This window comes from Kwoniella dejecticola, chromosome 4, assembly GCF_000512565.2.
Source record: "Kwoniella dejecticola CBS 10117 chromosome 4, complete sequence".
Classification (NCBI taxonomy): Eukaryota; Fungi; Basidiomycota; class Tremellomycetes; order Tremellales; family Cryptococcaceae; genus Kwoniella; species Kwoniella dejecticola.
Window position 1 is genome coordinate 1,651,891 of NC_089304.1, and position 19,978 is coordinate 1,671,868.

At 46.9% G+C, this 19,978-nt stretch overlaps 9 protein-coding genes across 9 annotated transcripts; 4 read left to right on the forward strand and 5 right to left on the reverse strand.

Annotated features, from left to right (window-relative positions):
• Window positions 1-27: 27 nt before the first annotated feature.
• On the reverse strand, window positions 28-942 carry I303_103870 (uncharacterized protein; the record flags this gene model as incomplete). The annotated part of the gene is made up of 1 exon (XM_018407203.1): window positions 28-942. One exon carries the CDS (start codon window positions 940-942, stop codon window positions 28-30), a length of 915 nt encoding a protein of 304 aa, XP_018264011.1.
• Window positions 943-1,679: 737 nt separating this feature from the next.
• On the reverse strand, window positions 1,680-3,301 carry I303_103871 (uncharacterized protein; the record flags this gene model as incomplete). The annotated part of the gene is made up of 7 exons (XM_018407204.1): window positions 1,680-1,918; window positions 2,258-2,417; window positions 2,546-2,616; window positions 2,725-2,789; window positions 2,880-2,907; window positions 3,008-3,014; window positions 3,143-3,301. 7 exons carry the CDS (start codon window positions 3,299-3,301, stop codon window positions 1,680-1,682), a joined length of 729 nt encoding a protein of 242 aa, XP_018264012.1.
• A 474-nt stretch (window positions 3,302-3,775) lies between these two features.
• I303_103872 (uncharacterized protein) lies at window positions 3,776-4,604 on the forward strand (the record flags this gene model as incomplete). Its single annotated transcript, XM_065968864.1, has 4 exons — window positions 3,776-4,009; window positions 4,160-4,241; window positions 4,356-4,427; window positions 4,540-4,604. 4 exons carry the CDS (start codon window positions 3,776-3,778, stop codon window positions 4,602-4,604), a joined length of 453 nt encoding a protein of 150 aa, XP_065824936.1.
• A 906-nt stretch (window positions 4,605-5,510) lies between these two features.
• Window positions 5,511-7,238, forward strand: I303_103873 (uncharacterized protein; the record flags this gene model as incomplete). Its single annotated transcript, XM_018407206.1, has 8 exons — window positions 5,511-5,840; window positions 5,991-6,025; window positions 6,096-6,208; window positions 6,287-6,373; window positions 6,439-6,511; window positions 6,627-6,913; window positions 7,008-7,114; window positions 7,221-7,238. 8 exons carry the CDS (start codon window positions 5,511-5,513, stop codon window positions 7,236-7,238), a joined length of 1,050 nt encoding a protein of 349 aa, XP_018264014.1.
• A 660-nt stretch (window positions 7,239-7,898) lies between these two features.
• I303_103874 (uncharacterized protein) lies at window positions 7,899-11,226 on the reverse strand (the record flags this gene model as incomplete). The annotated part of the gene is made up of 6 exons (XM_018407207.1): window positions 7,899-10,144; window positions 10,230-10,453; window positions 10,510-10,625; window positions 10,716-10,837; window positions 10,910-11,132; window positions 11,203-11,226. 6 exons carry the CDS (start codon window positions 11,224-11,226, stop codon window positions 7,899-7,901), a joined length of 2,955 nt encoding a protein of 984 aa, XP_018264015.1.
• Window positions 11,227-11,580: 354 nt separating this feature from the next.
• Window positions 11,581-13,336, forward strand: I303_103875 (uncharacterized protein; the record flags this gene model as incomplete). Its single annotated transcript, XM_018407208.1, has 6 exons — window positions 11,581-11,704; window positions 11,800-11,977; window positions 12,062-12,354; window positions 12,433-12,682; window positions 12,765-13,049; window positions 13,168-13,336. The coding sequence occupies 6 exons, from the start codon at window positions 11,581-11,583 to the stop codon at window positions 13,334-13,336; spliced, it is 1,299 nt and encodes a 432-aa protein (XP_018264016.1).
• Window positions 13,337-13,525: 189 nt separating this feature from the next.
• I303_103876 (uncharacterized protein) lies at window positions 13,526-14,635 on the reverse strand (the record flags this gene model as incomplete). The annotated part of the gene is made up of 3 exons (XM_018407209.1): window positions 13,526-14,102; window positions 14,203-14,270; window positions 14,354-14,635. The coding sequence occupies 3 exons, from the start codon at window positions 14,633-14,635 to the stop codon at window positions 13,526-13,528; spliced, it is 927 nt and encodes a 308-aa protein (XP_018264017.1).
• Window positions 14,636-16,032: 1,397 nt separating this feature from the next.
• On the forward strand, window positions 16,033-16,880 carry I303_103877 (uncharacterized protein; the record flags this gene model as incomplete). The annotated part of the gene is made up of 5 exons (XM_018407210.1): window positions 16,033-16,134; window positions 16,217-16,314; window positions 16,417-16,493; window positions 16,585-16,678; window positions 16,766-16,880. The coding sequence occupies 5 exons, from the start codon at window positions 16,033-16,035 to the stop codon at window positions 16,878-16,880; spliced, it is 486 nt and encodes a 161-aa protein (XP_018264018.1).
• Window positions 16,881-18,444: 1,564 nt separating this feature from the next.
• On the reverse strand, window positions 18,445-19,050 carry I303_103878 (uncharacterized protein; the record flags this gene model as incomplete). The annotated part of the gene is made up of 1 exon (XM_018407211.1): window positions 18,445-19,050. The coding sequence occupies one exon, from the start codon at window positions 19,048-19,050 to the stop codon at window positions 18,445-18,447; it is 606 nt and encodes a 201-aa protein (XP_018264019.1).
• Window positions 19,051-19,978: the final 928 nt, after the last annotated feature.

Sequence of the window (19,978 nt, forward strand, 5' to 3'; positions counted from 1 at the left end):
GCTTTTTGACCAGTGATCCATGACCTCCTAAATATAATTCCCCTCTCGTACTCCCCTTCCCCTCTTTCTATCCACTACCACCACTTGGGGCGGCACAAGCTCATCCAATCCCTCCCTCGTCCACTCCCATCCCTCGACATATCTATCTTCCGTCAACCTCTTCGTGATTTTGTTGTCCTTGTCTTGCTCTCTCACCTTCTCGTCCTTAACCCATTTCGTGGTTCGCTTGTTCAATTTATTCAAGAAGGCGAAACTGAATTTCTTGCCAGCTATAAATTCCAAATCTCCCAACAGATTATGTTTCGCCTTATCATCGAACAGCGTCAATTCCGTCGGGATCGCATAAGACGATGCGCCAGGCGAGGAGGGTGACGAGCCAGAATACGAGTACGAATATGAGTATGAGTATGCAGGATGAGTAGCGTATTCCCTCGTTGTGTCTGTTCCTCCTCTTTCTCGTTCTCGTTCTCGTTCTCTGTCTCTCTGGCGAGCTTGGATCTGTGAGGCGGATATCGTCCTATCAAGTGATTGGACGCCGAAATGACCTAAAAGGGGATATTGTCCAGCTCCAGCAGGAGCAGGCGATCTGGGAGAGAGCGGTTGAGCTAATGAGCTAGTAGGTGATCGGTCTTTTTCTTTTGAGCTTCGAGAAGAAGTGCTGGTGGTGTTGTATGATCTGGTGGATTGCCCAGATGAAGGATTGACACCATATCTGGAATATTGTTCGGATTTTTCGAATTTGGACGACAGGGATAAAGAAGAATCAGATGAACAGTGATGCAGAGTCGGAGGGATATAATATGTTGCGAAAGGGTGATTAGGAGGTATTCCGCTAGAAGAATGGTCTGCGAGATTATCGTTGTTGTAGTAGTTGTAGGATGTGGGGGATGAGGGTGCTTTTCGACTTGGAGAATACGACGAGTACGAGTAGGAGTATGACATCTTGCAATCGAAGACTTGTTTTCAGAGTTGATAGTGGATCTTGCTTTGTATGCAATATGATTAGATTGGGCTGAGTCGGGTTGGGATGGGTACCGTTGTGTGGCTTTCATGCGGATGAAGGAGGGGTTATGCATCCTCATCGTGAAATATCCCACCATATATATGCATGTTTCCATACGACTTCACCATCTAATCAATGTTTACTGGACCAGACAGACTTCACTTCGCAATCTCATCGGAAGATTAGGGTCAAAGGACCCACCTTTTCCAGCCAGCTGATTTGATTGCGAAGTGAAGTGAGGTGAAGTGAAATGAGAAATTGGTGTATCATCACTTCACACTCTACCATACAGAACATCATCTTTCACCGACTGATCAGCTCACATGTGAAGACACACAATCTCAGGGCAAGCAGTCCGGGTTGTGTGTCTCGATTACAAATGATGGATCTTGAAGTGAACTGCAGATGAAACACCCAAATTACCCCTGAAACAGCGAATAGCTTGTGACACGATCAATAGTACATGGTATCATGTTTCGCTCACTTGCGCGCTGCAAGACTTCTACAGTGATTGCAGCAAGCGTGAATGCAGTCAACTGCATGTGATTGCAACATAACATGCATGCACACGAATATCAAGGTATCATGCATGCAATAAGCTGTCGAGGCATCCAGGTATGTCCCGCGATGTGTGTTGCAGCTGGTTTGCAAAGGCTGTCCACCTAAACTGAGCTGATTACTTATGTATAGCATTCAGCCCTCTAAAGACTAACCAAGCCATCACAGTACTTCCAACATACATCATGATCCGCTGTTGGAGGTTCATGATTGTTAAGAACGGGTAAGGGAATGCCCCATTGATAGCGGCACAATGCTCTACCCAGAGACTGTATCCCGTCCCGAACGTCGCTGCCAGTACTAAGGAGCCGATGTTGGATGCTGGTGGTTTGAATTTTCGTTCGAGGAAGAAGAAGTCTGTCAAGCCCATCACGAGTCGATCAATATATTAGCTTGTCAGTCATCAACCTCTATGTTGATTTCGATTGTGGATCAATGAGTGAAAGGGGAGGCATGCATGCAAGGCACTCGAGGTATGGAGACGGACGCTATGAGGAATGGAGAACATACGCAGGGGAAGAAAAGTCGGTGGGGCAGGGACTGGGACTACAGGAACGAAGCGTATATGCAAATGAATGCAGGAGGGAGGAGAGTAGAGAAGAGGACAGGGGAGGGGCAGTGCGGGCGAAGAAGGGTCGGAGAAGGGTGGAGGCGGAGAAGAGGCAGAAGAAGACGGAAGACGGAAACGGAACTTACCAATGATCAACGCTACAGCAGGTAAAGCGTGCATACTGAGATCCATCAAGAGTGGAATCCGGAACAACGGATCCTTCGCTTCTGCTGAAGGCTCCGCGGAACTGGCCAAGTCCGGATTGGGCGGAAGCATCAATTCTGGTGCGAAGAGGATGATGGACCACTGCAGTGCCAGTACAGACATATCAGTAAGATGGGCATGGCAATAATGATATCCAGGAGTGTTCGAAGTTGGGAGTCTCTGATGTTATCCCATTCTTGGTAGTGTCCGATTGGCGCTGAGCGACTCACGTAGATCGAGGAGATGACCAGTTCAACGGGCATTGCGAAGAGCAGGAAAACCCTTTTGATCGTTTTCAAAGCTACACCAATATTAGCATTAGTATCGGCACCAGCATTAGAATCGGCATTACATGGCGGGGTGCAGTGGTACAGCGGTTCAAGACCGCAGGATACAGCTCAGCACGTACATTGTATGGCCGGTAGGTAATCGCATACCCCAGATAAGAACATGGTGATGATAGTTCCGAATAATCTGCTCGGAATGGAATTATCAGCTTATCAGCTTGAGTCATTCTCACTCAGTCGTCAAGGTCGTAGAAGCTGAAACCTGATTGGGACATACCCTAGAATTGTGAGATATTGGAAATGGCCTAAATTCAACCCAGGTCAAGCAAAAGACGTCAGACTCGTATCTATCTTCCGAACAGTCTGACCAGAGCGGAACAGAACAGACAAGAGCAGCAGACTGACCTCCATACTACGTAAGACGCAAGACAGAATACCGGGGCATGATGGGTCAGCACGAATAGATCTATAAATCCAGGCTAACAAACGGCAGACGATGTGGGATGATGAGAATCCATACGATTGGACGACTTCGCTCACCTGGGTCCCAATATAATCCTTAGTCAGCGCCAAGGTCTGCAATCCCCAGAAGCCATCGAACATAGCAGCTGTGATGCCTATATGGAAGATAATCCGTCCGATCTTCGGCATCGCGTCAGGCGGGGATTGGTTGGCTGGAGCTACGCGTTGAGCTGGCATCTTTCTTAAGTCTGCTGATTATTTTTTTCGATGTCGTATTCTCTATACACAATGGGATATAACGACCTCTATTAAGTGATAAGGAAATCGCATCTATAGATATATAATCGCACACAAGTATCGATGTAACAGGAGTGACAGAGATCATCGTCTCATCTGTTTGAAATCTTGGAAACAAGCATCGAGATTGCAGGATGACGCACGTTGCCCAGGAACAAAGAGTTAAAGAGTTAATCGGCGCGGGGGTCAACACTCCGGTTTATCCGGGACCAGAATCAAAGATTGCTTGGCTCGGCTGTGACCACACTAGCGAATGAATCCTAATTGGGAGCATCTGAACAACCACGATGAAGAGCCAGAAAACGTCCTCTTCCTCCTCTTCTTTAGCGGAGCAACTCAACAGCTTCGCAATCAACTTATAGTTCTGCTCTTTGCCCTTGTTCGCCTCAAACAAGAAAAACAGCACATACAAACATGACGAATTACTCGTACTACCTGATCCCCCTCGTCCATCTCCAAACACTCGCAACATCCATCCGATTCGCAGCCCGTAGACTTGGGTTCCCCAATAATGTGAACCCCCGAGACGTCATCAAAGAGATGGAGGCCAGTGGGAAGTTGAAGAAACATACGATAGATAAGATAAAGAGAAGGCAGGCTGCTCATGAGAATTGCTTTGAGAATGAAGCTGTCTGGATTGGAGCGGTGGTCAGTTCTGTCTATGTTTTGGATCAATCACTCCGGGACTCTTCGCTTCCATCTCATCATCATCAGATGGGACACAACAACGAACACTCTCTACTAGAATGTCGATGTGCTGTGCTGGTCGGTGTTGGCTGATACATCGGAAAATGATAGATCGCTGGTAATTCGGTAGGACTTTCTTCTACGTGGATGAATACCATGTCCATCGGATACTTCTTGTTGAGGTGCATGTACAGTGAGTCACATCCTACTGTATCAACACCTCACGCCCGGCGTTCACTGAGCCATGACGACATGGTACGAGGCATGCTGATGAGCTGCTGTGACCCTTGTGTGTGACGCTTGACAGTCTACTCGTATATAAACATCTCGACGCAGAAGAAGACCATTTTCAGAACGTTGGCTTACTGGACAAGCAATTGTGAGTGATTAAAAGGACATAGCAGTTCCATTCCCGCCATGTGCATTAGACAACCAGACTGGATGCTGATTGGTACATTATCACCTTTGCCTCTATCCCATAATACGCTCAGTCTGCTTCTTGGCGACCTTCGTCAAAGCTGGACTCGAGTTCAACTCGAAATCAAAGCTTATATAGACGATAATGGTCAAAAATACAAGGTCTCACATGCATTAGCAACGCAAAAGAAACTTGAAGGTGACACGTAGAACGCAGAAACTGCCCAGGAACTAACAGGAACATCGCAGAACTTTGCTGAGGATATACTTACTGCCCGGTGCTTGACAACCACGAGTCGGTGAAAAAGCCCAGCGCACTGAGTCTGTAGAAACCTCGCTTCCGCACTGACCCCTTGTCACTCACAATCAAAGGACCCCTTGAAACGGTTTCAGGAACAATCAATGTTCGAGTTCGAGCGGATGGTCAATTGTTAAGAGAACAATTTTGGCTTCACTTGTTGATTGACGTCAGTATCAGAAATTAAGGCCAAGATATATCACATAAACATATTTGGCTAGCTGGCTGGTTGATCGTTACATGACGACTTATGGATTCAGTTGAGGATCATTCTCGACATCGATGGACGACCATCAATCATGATCGAAAAACAAGTTCCGGTCAATAACAAAGTTCTGACTGCAAACGGATCAATGCGTATCAAGGGGTCGAATTACTACTAAAATACTAAAATCGATAAACAAAGGAATAATCTTACTTCTGACTTAACGTCTAAAGGACCCATCCTTTGTGACTCGTCATTCTGATACTCTGATACCAACAAATAAATCTTTTGTGTTTATCATTTCAATTCGCCATGAGGCCGACTCCAAAGTCGTCCAAGAACATTTGGTATATAATGAAACCACTTAAACCCCCTTCAACATCGGAATCTTTCCTTTTTTTCTCTCTCTCAACATGACAATTGTCAACCAACTAAAAATCCTATAATCACTATCGAAGCCCTCTTCTTCGTCCTCAATCCTCATATCTACCATCCATTATACACCTTGCTCGCCTTCCTCCGCCTGCCTGAACCAGCTTACAATGCTCTTCACCAACCAAGTCGTTCTTTACACAATCACCTTCCTTTATTCCCTTACCCTCACTTCCAATTCAATCTTCGCTTTCGGCAGGTCCTCTTTCGTCAATCCCAAACCCGTCAAAAGACAATACAGGGAATTAGGTGTATATATCTCTTCAATTCGAGACGGATCATGCCTCTCAACCACCGACGAGCCCGCTCAGATTGGTTCGAAAGTCGTCTTTGCCAATTGCGAGGGAGCTGAAACTTGGCATGTGCCTAATGAAGCTGGTCTTCTGGGTTTGGACACGGTTGGGCTGGTGTTGGATCAGAATGATGAAGATGGATTATACGTGAGTACGAGTACTGAAGACCCATTTTTTCAGGCTGCACGTGCGCCGGGATCGTGATACGTGTCCAACAACCGTTTGCTCAGCATCGAGTCTACTGATCCCAAGTAATTGACGGTACCTCGAGCTGACGACTTGTTAACGATACTATAGCTACGAGAACCCGTCAAAAATTCTTCTAGTCAGCTGTAAGTCCCTCACCGATCGACCGCTCATCACTAACAAAGCAGAACACTCATTTGAATGATTTCTTTTTAGGTGGAAATGGCGCTCGGACAACCGATTGTCATCTGCGGATAACTCCTTATGCCTCCAACATAGCCAAGGAGGTCCTCAGCCGGTCGAATGCGATTCCATGAACGTCGATCAAGGTAAGTCATCGTGATGCCTCATCTCATGTCGGTCCGTGCGCATGCAAATCGCTGACGCACGATCCTTCAACTTTGTAGTCTGGATCCTGCGGAACACCTCCCGAGCACAGACTTTCGATGACATCGCCAAACAGCCGGATGTCAACAGGAACGGCTTCATTCATCGTAAGCAGTTCTCACCCAGTTAAGCGTCCAGATATAAGCTGATTCTCGTTCACCACTTGATGAAGCATACGGAAGGAACGATATTTGCCTGTCGGCTGTATCAGCCAAAGAAGCGTTTGTAGGAGGAGGTATAGCCATGTGAGTTTTCCCTTCTCCATTCTCCATTCGGCTTCCTGTCCTCTACGAATCTTATAACGTCCCGCAGGCTTCTGGTCAAACAATCAAGCTGACTACGTCGTTATGTGCCGTACAGGACATACTGTTCCGGGAAAGGCGATGGGAACTCTTATTTACCAGTATCAACCTCCGACTCTCTTTTCACCTGGAACCTCCCGGCAAAAGGTCAACGAGGCCACGTCAAGCTGTCTTCCAAGAATCTGTGCCTTGAGACGGGCTACAAGACATACAACGTCAAAGGGTATTGGGAATGGTCCTTCATGTATGGAATGGGTATACAGCTTAAGGAGTGCGACGATAGTATAAAAGGTCAAGACTGGATCTGGGACGGGAAAACTCTTAAAATCGCTGAGGGTGATTCCAGTGAGTCATCTGTCCAGCTACGCTATTTGCATATCCGTTGCAACCGTGTTTATTTAAGTCTCGGTTGTTTCGCTGATCCGACTTGATTTGATAGACCAATGCCTCAATATACTGGGTAGATCAGGTCCAGTGCAGATGTCAAATTTCCTCAATTTACGTCCTATGCAATTATGGACTTGCGATCCGAACGATCAGAACTCGGTGAGTCATCGTCTTGTATCCTTCGGCGGGATTATCGTCTCTGCTCTCGGAGGTTATTCGAGTGTTATAGTTTGACTGACTTGCAACATCGCTTGCTATCCTGTAGATGTTCTCTGCCTCTTGATCCAGTCGAACCGTATCCCGCCTCGTTTGAATGACAGCTAATGCGAAGTGTCTCTGTCCTTTCCCTTTCCGATGCGATCATCATCTCTCCCTAAACCTTTCTCTTCTTTCATCTACATATTCAATTTTGAGTCATCATTGTATGTACAATATATTTGCGTTGCAACTCATCTAGGTCTGGGTCAAGTACTTTTATTGCATTATATTTACGTTTCACGATATCATTATACCCTATGTGCAATATGCGAAAAAATGAAAGGGCTTTTAATGTTACGAGAATTTTCGTCTAAATGACAAGAATGGTAAGGGTTCCAAAGTGAACCATCGAAAGACTCCCAACATCCTCGGGTGGGAAGCGAGGTGTGGTACGGGCACGATTACATTGTCTACAATACAACAACAGATAAATATGGGAAGATATTTGGCATAAACATCGTGAAAAGCGTGATTCGTTTTTCGTTTTCTCTTTATCATTTTTCGTGATTCTTCATTTGTGAAGGGAAGAAAGGCTATCTCTACGAGTAAGGCCGAATTGCATGGAAGAAGCAAGAAGCAAGAAAGTCATTGAACTGACTGCTTGTTCCAAGATATGGCTAGGACGTCTTGCCATCACCGTGGAAGTCGATTTCGAGGACCATGAGTAAGTCTTGAATCGATTGAACTACTTCTTCCGCGTGCAATCTAAAACTTCTTCATCGCTCGTTTCGCTAACTACCACATAATCGATCTTCTTCTTTTTCTTCGGTGACGGAGTTCGTTTCTTCTTGTCCTTCTCTGTCTTATTTTCCGTCATGTTGCTTTTAATAACACCATCGGCTGTTTGGTCATTGTATGCGGGACCAGAGAAGAGGAGGGATTGCGTCGGAGTCGAAACGGGAGAATCAAGGATCGACTCGGTCCTGTTCCGACTCTGCGTTTTCGTTTGGGCTTTCGAGTTCGCATTGTCTCTGGATACAGGTGATAAGGTGTTTTCCCTAGTCGAAATATCAAGTATATTCGATCCCTTAGATACTCCTGACCCCACGATTTCAGGCGGTGGGGAAGGAGCGACCTCAATGTACTTCGTCTCCTTTCCTCTAGTCGATCTGACAGCCACAGGCGTTGTAGCCTCTTGTCTTTGTCCATGCCCATGCTCGTTCAATGAGGGACTGTTTATAGCTTCTCTGGATTCGGATCGTCCTCTTCCCCTCCCACCTCTCCGGACAGGGGTGAGATCATCTTCGCTTGAGGAACAGATATCGATAGGCTGGTCTTTCTCTCCCTTGCCCTTCGAGATGACCATGTATGGTGAAGGGAAAGCCGAAGGCGAGGATTTCGATTTTGAGAATACCCTCTTACTGAATGGCCATTTCTTAGGCGAAGTCGATTTCGACTGTTTGGGTGAAGTCGGCAAGACGACAACTTCATCTGTCACTGTACCTAAATCTGGAGAAACCGAAGGTACTTTAGGTGATCCAGATTTTGATTTTGGTTTTGATCTCGATCCGGATCTAGGACGAGAGTTGTTTTTCGCTGAAGAGGTAGGTGAGGGACCTCTAGAAGGGGACGATTCGGGTAAACTTGATAGACTGGAAGTGGGACATGGTCTAGCTTTTGGCTTCGTTTTAACCCCTGCAACTCTTGGTGATTTGGGAACAGGAGAAGATCGCTTGGGCGAAGAAGGTGTAGATGCAGATACAGATCGGGATTTCGATCTCGAATTTGGTCTAGGCGGTAGATGTTCGATTGATTCAATCTCTTCTTCCGATTCCATCCCAGAGACGACATTCGCAGCTCGTGGCGGTGATTTGGCGGCAGCAAAGAAAGCGTCAAATACTCCGAGATTCATCTTTTCCACTGACATAGTTTTACCCTTGCTTCTACCTTTGACAGGCGGTGCTTTGGTCAAAGTCTTTGGCTTTTTCTTCGGTGACCTCTTAGCTGCTTTCTCGTCTTCCCAACTCTGCACCAAATCCGGCCACGCTTCTTTGACTAAGTATTCGGCTATCCATACCCTGATCTCATCTTTCGAAGGCTTAGCTACTGGAGCCTGAGGTGTAGAAAATTCTTCTTGGTCGCACGATTTCTCCCTTAAACCGATGTTGTTTCTGGTATGATCCGACAGATCTTCTGGATCAATTCTCGTACCCTCCATGACACCGTGACACCTTCTGATATAGTCTGCATGCTTGAAGGATATCCTAAGTTCGTTCAGTTCCGGATTTGTGGGATCGATTCTCTTTGAGTGGATCTTCAGAACATGACTCGGCGGCTCGCCATCATGATCATCATGTCGAACGGGTTGCGACGATTGAGATGACTTGGGTAGGATGGGAGAGGACGACGGAGCCGACTGACTGAAGAAAGAGGTAATCATAGATGTACTTGCCACTTGTGAGGTACCCAAGGCTTGGTGAATTGAAGGTGCGTTCGTGGGTGGAGAGCGAGACCGTATAGTCTCTCGAGCTTCGTTCATCAGTTCCGCACCAAAAATCCCCACACTTTCACCAGCGAATTTCTTGACTACTATCTCCTTGGTACCCCACTCAAAGTATTTCTCGCATGCCAAAGCTAAACCTTCCATATCTCCTCTGCCCTCATTTCTTGCTTTTCCCCTTGTCCTGCTTGATTCCCCTTTACCGAAACCAGGCCAACCTTGCGAGAGGTCGCCAGGCGGGCTTGTGCATGGATTTAGGTAAGCGTCTAGGGTGAAGTCGGGGAAAACAGATGTAGGTGAGAGGGCGCATAGCTTATTGGCTCGATCAGGATACCTTCGTCCGACTTGCTTTGACCCATTGGTACGCAGCTCTTCGATGATCTTGTCGTAAATTGTAGGCAAGCTCACTTCGAAGGTTGATCGATCCGAGGTGTATTTCTTCAGAAAGTCTGACAATCCGGCATTCGCTAAGCCGAAAGATATCGTCGGACCTGATGAAGCAAAGAAGTAATTCTTGTCAGCCAAGTCGATCCACTAAAGCTTACGGGTCCGTGCAGGAGCATAAGGTCGGCTTACCTATACTCGGTAACCCTTCAGGAGTATAATCCCCTCCGCCTAAAAGCGCTATGAAGACCATAGCCATTCTGCAGTCCTCTTCTGTTTTTAGGGTCGTACCCTCCTTCTTTGTCCAGAGATCTCTGATTGCCGAAGAACGGTATACCTCGTAAGTCCGCATATCGCCTCTTGCGGAATTGCTACCTGAGGTCGACGCTTGCGCTCCGGACAATGTTGGAGAATTGCTACACTCGAGTCAGCCACACCCTTAGAACGAGACGATGTCTCTCGTCTGACCTACTTCCGTAACAAGCAAGTCGCACCGAACAGCAAGGCGTCCACATCGTCCGATAAGACCGCATCAATCTTGCCTTGGCGGTTCATCACCGCCAGTTCGGCTTCTGCTTCTCCCGGAGCCTGAACGTCCATACCGTCAGCGGGATGAGCATGTCTCCACAGGAACCCTCACGATCTGTCAAAAATCCAACGTCGCTAAATGTGACTCACATTCCACCACTCGAGCCCGCATACGTCTAGTAGAGCTTTGAATTGTTTACTCCTATGATCGGCAGTCCCAAATTGGCCCGCTACATTCTGATTCCGCTTCTGTCCAGGCTTATTCGGTCCATCTACAGCGAACAGACAGTAAGACCAGCGCTCATTGTAGGGAAGTTTCCAGCTGAAAAAAATGTTCGGCTTACCAAAAACAAAGACAGGCAAGACAGGATGTTGCAATAAGGCTGTAATTTTGAAAAAGATAGTTCTCAAGAAAGGGTTTTCACCATAATGCGTAGTTTGAGCATGAAATATCCAGATCGAAGCGTCGATGCCAATTGTAAAAGCTCTGAGACCCTTTCGATTTGATTGGAACGACTCTTTGGCCAGGGCTGAAAGGGATGTTCGTGCTGCTGCTGGTCGAAGGAGCTGTACCAATACACCAGAAGTTAGACATAAACAGCGAGATGGACCGCTGCTTGGATGAGACCGCGCTTACCTCCCACAGACCGGGGACACCCATGTTTCGCACCCCTCCGCAGTTCAAGAGATAGTCGTACCAAGAAGAGGCAAGAAAGTTTCGCCTAACGAGCGGAGAGTCAAGCTATAAGTCAAGAAGCATAATACATCCAAAATGCACCATGACCAAGAAATAATCGAGAGCCTGTTGTGATGTTGGACGCTTTACGTTTGTTTACGTGCCTGACCATCGCAGCGGCGGATGTAGCCGCATGTATGAAATATCACGTGATATGAGCCTCCAAGCAAAAGTTGAGCAATGTCTTCCCCAGCCTAGCACCAATACATCTTAACATCGCTAAAAAGTGTGATACCCCCAGCGAAAGAGGACGAGTCGAAAAGTATACGAACAAGCGCGATGGCATCTTCATCGCAGACTACCAAGAAGCCGTCGAAACGCAAGTCTGAAGCCGGGAGCCTGGGTCACTCCGATGTGCAGGTGATAGTCGAGGAAGCGTCAACTTCTGCTGGACCAGCTTTCGGTGAGTCATGCAAATGAGACTTAGCACAGTGAAGATGGCCTGAGCTGCTCATTCATGGCTCTTGGGGATCTCAGCTGATACCGCAATCGTGATAGTCAACTTTCCCTCTGTCAGACCATCGAAGAACACCCCTTTCACAATCTACACTCGAGATGTCGGATCATCTTCCGACTTGACGAAACAACACTCGATCATAGCTGGAGAGACGGAGGATGTCGAGTTTTTCAGTACGAATAGAGACCATAACCTCAACACCGAAGGTGCTGATTGCCAGTGAGTCTGCGGTTCAGCTTATCCCCGCAGGAGGACCGCTCGTCATCCGCGGAAAGCTGATTAAGTATTGCACAAATCCCTCAGGTATCTACCGGCCTTGTACGATCCCTCTACCGGTCAAGTCCACATCCACCCATCTACACCGCTATACCTCTTGACACACGGTGTGAAGCGTCTGCGAGCTTCCGTCAACGCGCCGTTACTTGATAAGCAAGCTCATTGGAAGGCTCAACGAAATGACCTCGGTGAAACTTTTGGTACTCGAAAAGCTAAGACGCAGATCCGGGCTGAGGAGAGGAACAAGGTGGACGTTGGGGCGATGCAAGGTGTCAAAGGACATTTGATGGGTAGTATACCCGAATTAGCAATGAATGATGGTCAGTGCCTTTGCCATTTGAAGTAAATGCACAGTAAAAGCACCAAGCTGATTTCATTCCCTTTTCTTCATGAAACAGGTCCGATACTGGCCAATGAATCTATTCCTACACCCAACGTGACCACCTCGGACCCCTCCGAAGTATACCCTCGAGACTCGCTCATCTCGTCCCAAGAATGGTCCTCCATCGACGTCAAGTCTCTCCAGCAAGCCGACGACGACGAAACCCGACAAAAGGCTTTACCGTGGAGGAGGAAGGTCGGCTGGATCCAAGGTAGAATCAGGTATTTCAACAGTCTCGAAGATAAGACAATCAGGAGGACTCAACTGTAAGTCGAACCTCACCCTCTCAACCCGAGGTACCGTCTTTTCATTCGATAGGTGACTGATGAGACTTGTCACATTTTGTAGGCGATACGTATTCTACCTATCTACACTTTGTCTACTCCGAGAGAACGCCGCAGTACTTTCCAAAGTCCCCGTGGCAGAATTATCCAGCAAATTCCCTGGAGTGCCCTCTCAGCTGTTAGATGGAATCATCAAGCGATTCGCCGAACCGAAAGAGAAGCGATACGTGATCACCGAGAAACTACACGTCAAATTGTTAGCCTGGATCTGCGTTTTGTACCTCCACGTAGGTGGATTCAGCGTGGACACGGGCAGAGTCGCGCAAGATCTCAAATTGGATAAAGCAAAGTACGTCCCTGTTTCTCTTTCACCTGATGACTTGTCGGCTTTCTTTTGGGGAGAGACGTATAGACCACTTGACTGATAATAATTTCGGATCTTTGTTTGATTTTTCGATTTTTCGCAGGGTCGAAAACATGTTCAAGAATCTGGGATGTAGAGTAGACATGGATACCCCGGCCGAAAGGGAGAAGAAGGGAATCACGACTGCTGAAGCTAGTGCGAATCGAAAAGCGGTATTGAAAGCACCCGTCGTTTTCCCAAAGCAGAAGACTCGTGGTCCTGCCAAGCGATAGATGGAGCATAAATGCATAATTGATATCCCTGTTTACATATATGCATATACCTATTCCAATTTTATCTCCATGTAGCTCGTGACTCGTCAATGGGTATGCTATCGTACAACTTGCAACTCGCAACTGGCAATATAGATATATACAAGATTCATTGATCACTGATCGCTGGCCGTGAAGTTTCTGCATTTCTCAGTAAGTTGAAGTAGCCAAGCTCCTGGTCATTCGAACACTTCCAAAGGATTTCAATTGTCTCTTCTCCGCCATTGCCGCTCCTCTTCCTCCGACAATCGTATCGGGCCGAGGGTGAGAGGGGAGACAAACTTTGAAAGACTGTTGGCCATCGACCGAACGGATATTGACCATACCTCCATGCTTGAGGTGATGCGCCACGATAGGATTGACCAGGATCAATCTTCGTGAAGTGATCGAGTCTGGCTTGATGTTTTCCCCACAACTTCCGTCAGACACGGGACTCCTTGTTGATGCTGGGGTTGGGATCTGAGGTGGAGTGTGGGTTTTCGGGATAAATCTTTGAGCTGGCGATGCGTTTTGACCTCTATTGTTCGGCTTCGATGAGCCTGTGATACGCGAGGTACAGGGTGTTGCCGAAGCTGCGTGCGTAGGTGTAGACGTCTGGGAAGTAGAGGCAGAAGTGGATGCCAGAGGTGTGCGCGTCAGCGTCGGCGATGGCGATGTCGGAAGAAGGAAGTATCCGTATGAGATGGTTGACATTGAATAAGCTCTTCGGTGAGCTGCATGCTTGCTCCTGCAGCAAGTGCATACATCAGTCTTCATGACGACTACAACAAAAGGTTGGAATTGGAGAAGTGGAACACACTCCAAAGCAAGTGGGAGGAATAACTCACTGTGTTTGAGATTGCGGATTCATTAGGTGGGGTCGAGCAGTTTTCAAGTCATCATAAGGACTAGTAGACTGAAACATTCGAATCCAGCGCTCATCAATCAGCTCCCATAGACTTGAGCAGTTCTGGACCTCAACGAAGGACTGAAACTCACTCTGGCTTTAGGCATATATCTGAAATGAGCTTTCACGTTCGATCCTTCCCCCAGCCCCACTTCCTTGATATCCCTCAGAACCTCCTCTTCGTCCGATTCTTCTACCTTGACTCGAGGATAAGGCGAGTACCGATGCACGGAAGACCTCGATCTAGAAGAAGCGGTTGATTTGAAAGAAGGTGTGGGCGAAGGGGAGGTCTGTGTTCTGTATTTGTGCGATTGGGGGTTTGAGGGGAATGAGAAGCCCGATTGGGTTTGTTTGTTAAATGTGGAAGAGACCATGGTGTATCGCTAGTAGACTGAACTGACTAAAGACGACGGGATTAAAATTATCTCGGGTAGCCGGAGAATAACTGCGTGTTTCGTTCTACTGAATTATCGTAAGGATTCGTTGACTAGCTGTCCAGCTGCTTGATAGCTTCTGAGGTTGATCTGATCCCAAAGATCAGTCAGTATATATACTTTTGAGACTGACACCAAGGATCGACCAAGTAAGATGGAACAAAAACGATCAGTGGAGCAAAGCAGAAAACCAGGCGATCTGCTTTCAGTCAATGATCAATCAGCTTCATTCAGTATTCATTCCATCCTTCCACCTGGCTTTTAAGCCTTGAAGTAATTCTGATCTTTTATCTCTTGATGCGCTTGCGAAGGGGAAAGGAGGGATAATCAGTATTGTCCCAATGATTAGATGAGGTTTTCATCATTATACCCAAAACATCAATTAGTTATGATCACCATTGTATTATGATTAGAACAATGATAAACGTTGACCAAGTCGTTGGAGCCCGGAGCACAGACCGTCATTGTATCATCTGCGGGCTCTGTCTTTTGTCGTGTGTTGTCGTACAGGGTGAGAAGAGACGAGTGAGTGGTGATTGACATGAGGCAGCGGTGTCTATGGATTATTCTATTGTCAATAACCATTGGTCATGGTCAGATGGTAATCGCTTTTATTGTTCGATGCGATGCCTGTTTGTTCAGAGAATATCTGAGGTAAATTGATGTGTTTGCAGATCTAACATCTTAAACAAAGGCAATCATCAGCGTCCGTCGGGAATATTGATTTATTGTTCATCTCAATGATGGTCGATGCCCTGAATAAACAATGAAGGACCCCTGGTTGGCGGAGTTTGAAGTGGGGGACCCAAGCATGTCGGGATCGATGAGAGATGAGGTGGTGAGCAGGGTCAAGCCACAAGTGTAGATGTTCAGATGCAGTCGACCAGACCAGAAAAAGGATTGACTTATGCTTATTGTCACTTAGTGGAATGTTTCGAGCAAACAAAGGGGAAACAAGAGAACAAGAAGAAGAATTCGTTCGCGTTTTATGCTTTTGTTTATGGCTACCCTACATATCTTCTGTAATCGTCTTACACAGAGATTCTGAGCTGAATTATAACCGGATCGTAATGCTTTTCGGAGAGTCTTCCGATGTCCGCCCAATTGGGTAAATAGTTCAAGTGGAGGTGTGGATAACCCAAAATATTTCGCCTGCATTCACAGCAGTGCGCTCGTGTCAACAAAAAGTGCGAGTGCTCTCGTTACTGTGAATCACACTTCAATAAGGCTATATTGCAACCTTACTATCTTCGTCCAACGTGCCCAACAGCCACACTGGACACCGCGTAGCCGCTAGTATCAGATCCTGTTTACAACATCGAAGAAACCCAGACAGAATGGCCGAGGAAGCTCCCCAACAATCCACGTCGAAGCTGGACAACGCCGGTACCCTTTTGCAATCGGTCTCGACATCCTTGACCCATGAAAAGGTATCGATAGTATGTGGACCCTCAATAATCCTCATCTTGGACTGATTCGAGCTTTAGGGCACAATGCTGATCTCGCTGTGCTGCCGTTCAGTTACCAGGACACGAACCGGACTATTCGGCATGTACATTCTGTCTATGGCAAGAGGATCATACGTTAGGTAATGCTTTGAGGTGGATCATAATGAAGGAGTAGGTCAGACCCTCAAAGATGATCAGGACCATGACTTCTCCAAGTGTTGTTGACAGAGAATCACAACAATGAACATTTGAGCTGATTCATGATATGTGTAGTCCCGACGTGGAATTCTGCGGTTACACAGCACCTCACCCTTCCGAGCCTAAGATTCACTTGCGTATACAGATGTACGGTGAGTGCAGTAAACGGCATCAACTCTATCGTCGAATCAAAGACTTACTCGCCGGTCAGACTTGGCTGATTGAATGATAATTTTATATCAGATGGATTATCCGCTGTGGATTGCTTACGGAAAGCTTTATCGAACCTGCGTGACCTGTTCAACACGGTGGACAGATCTTACAAACATAGTCTGAAGTGAGTCGACGCGAAGCTCAGAGGATGTCGAGAACGACATCCCGTGTTGGTCTGATGGAAGTTGACACGATAATCCGGTGCTCGTAGTAACGACGATTACCCTCGAGAACAAGACGTCGACGTGCGTGCAGCGGTAGATGAGACTTTGAGACAACGAGGATTCCCCGTCGAAGGAGATGATGAGGGTATGGACTTGTCATAGACCTGGAGTTACGGGAGGATACCCCTATAAACAAGAAGAAGGAGGACCTTATTTTTGCGAGATGAAAAACGCAATGCACAGTAATGTACAGTACTACTTTCAATCTATACCCTCATGTGGCAACTACGTTTACACCGGTTCGATCGATGCATATACATCACGCTCAACTTCGACTTTGCGTCTTCATCGTTCTCCCAAAACCCGTGATCAACTAACATGATACGTCGGGAAAGATGCCGAAGCAGATCGCCAAAATGGCTGAGAGCTGATCGGCCTTTGAAGCGATCATAGGGGCTTCTGGAGAGCTGTCGATGACAGTCAATTCGGAAGCTAGAGCTCAGACTAACCTCGAGATCGGAACTACCCATGCGAGATTTCGCTTGTTAGCACATTGACAGGCTTTCCTATCCCCACCGTGTTTGTGTCCTCTCATTTTCCGATTTAGAAGGAAGTCCTTCCTGTCAACTGCAAAAAACCGGTTTTAGCAAAAACGCCCAAAACACGATTTTGTCTCATAAGCGAGGTGAACGAGAGCATCGAAGCTTTTCACTGAAGTGTTAGTGAATGCAGCATCTCAGACATATATTTTGCATACATCCACAGAAATGTGCTCGAGCAGCGTCTCTTTCTTGCTTTATATTGTCTGATCAAACCTCTTGCACGAGCATCGATCAACTGTGTCACGAAGCGCAGTACTGCGGTCAGTAAGTGAAGAGTGTAAGAATGCCTTACGTGAGTTTTTCAGCTTGTTGGATCTACCTTGAAATCATACATGACTCCCGCACTGACGAAATGAACTGATAGTTCCGAGTCTACCAAATCAACTTTTACAGGGCATGGCATCTCGTCGAAGCTGATCTGAGGAAGAAGTTGGAAGGTACTGTCTTGGGTCCAGGCAAGTTCGAGTCTACCCTGCCATTCTGCTCAGTTCATGAAAATGTGTTTCATGCTGTGACTTTGGCCGTTGTGTCGTGTTGTGCGAAGGCTGATTATCGCGCTGTCGTCTCGCCCTTCAGTCGTGATGCAATCCAATGATGCTCCTTGGGGAGTATTCGTCACTTTCGCATGTCATTCATGGGATGCAAGAAACGTCGCTGCGTTAGAAACGGCTTTGACGGAGATGGGAGCCCAGTATGGGCTTAGGAAGACTTATATCGGTGATGCTTTTGAGAAACGAAGGGTTTGAGAGTGATACATAGGAGCTGCAAGTCAGTCACCAAGGCTCAATAGCTCTTTGTCTCGGATAACTTACTGTACCATTTTGTTCCAAAATATTCCGATTTTGAGGATTGTAAAATGTACCTTACGATCTATGCGATGGGATGTGATGTACAGTATGTTATCTATAGGGCTCAGATACCAGGCTGACATGGCGGATTCGGTCCTCCTTTTCTCAAGTGGAAGACCTCATAGGACGGCGCTAACGTGCTGTATCATGATTCTTGACTCATTACGACCCCATTTCTAAATATCTCAAATGCATGAACATCCACCACTATTTATCAACTCAGACACATGGGGTTGTCCGAGGAATTACGCTAATCTCGGTCACGTCTAGACGCTGCTATTCGGCGCTGACACAATCATACCAGGTCATGTGTAACATCGTCAGACCTTGATCATCCAATGATTCCTTACTCAATCTACATCTTCGCCTATTGAGCGGAGTCTGATAATCCCTTTGAAGATCATCAGGTTGAAAGCCATTATTGATCGTTTGATCACTCAAAACGGCCGTGGTGTGTTGTTCTTTATCAGACTTACAACCTCTTCGTCCGGTCCCAATAGCCTGCTCTGGATCGGGGTATTTGATCTGTCCCAGCTGGCCCACCGTGTTCGTCAGATGGTATGGATATAATGTGCTAACAGCGCTTTGTACGTTTTCAGATGCACCCTCGGCGTAGGAATGAGCCAACTCCGCTTGGGTCAATCTGACTGAGCGGAGAGAATCGTTTGCCTGAATGTCTCGGGGAGGAGCAATACTGACACATTCCAGGCCGCATTTCGAAATACGAGTGTCCACAGCGGCGGTGGATTCCATGGCGGTGAGGCCTGGTGCGGTGGTGAGACGCCCTGTGGCGTTGTCGAACGTGAAGGTGCTTCTGACCGACAACGCAATGTCAGGTGGCGGAATGATCATTTCCTCAAGAGCTGCTTGGATTGGGTCCATTGTATGGAAGTAAACCTGGGTTTTCTGGGTTGTCGAAATTCGAATTGTGAATATTGAGTGAGCTACATCATCGTTGTGAGAGGGACGCCTGTTCAGCCCTTTTTATAATGTTGGCTATTGAGATTTGGAGTCGGTCAGACAATCGTCTCAGGAGACAATGATGAGCGGAGTTATACAAGTACCGCTGCCAAATGATCACGCCTCAATGGAAGTGAGTCGCCGACCGCCATATTCGGAGTATTGGAAGCATCGTCTGACGGAAATTGCGGTGAAGACATCTCGATCGGTAATTTAAGAGCAATTTTCAGATATTTCCGACGACTGTCAATGGAGAGACCGATCAAAGGGAGGTCCAGCCGAAGTCCAAGTTTTGAAGCGTTATTAGATCGGTCTGTCAATTGACGAAATCGGACAGCGAGTCTCATGAGAATTGAGCGGGATGTCAATTGCATCTGTACTGTATGTATGTATGTATGAACGCATAGATTACACACATACAATGTCGTCATTCAGAACCATTCGAGAACTTCGGTCCCAGATGGAGCACCACTATCATACAGGCGCCGTGACAATAGGCTGATTTGACTAATCGTCAATATCTGTTGAGGCAATGGAGATGATCGGTGAAATGCCGATCACCTATGTGGAAATCCTTTGGCTGCGATCTTGCCAAAGAAATTCCTTCGAGACAATGAAGTGTGCGTGCAGTCGCGACATGCATGATTTAGCAAGGTTCACTCAATGCATCAAGACATGTTGTCGAAGGTTCAGAGGAAGAAGCAGAGTGCCAAAAAGAAGACATATCGACTTGCAACGTTGTGACTCGATGAGGATTTGATATCGGATCAATTCTCATCTATCTATCAAGAAGGAAGTCCTCAAGCATGCGTTGACATCTGGCTGAGGATTGTTGCATACCAGCTTTCCT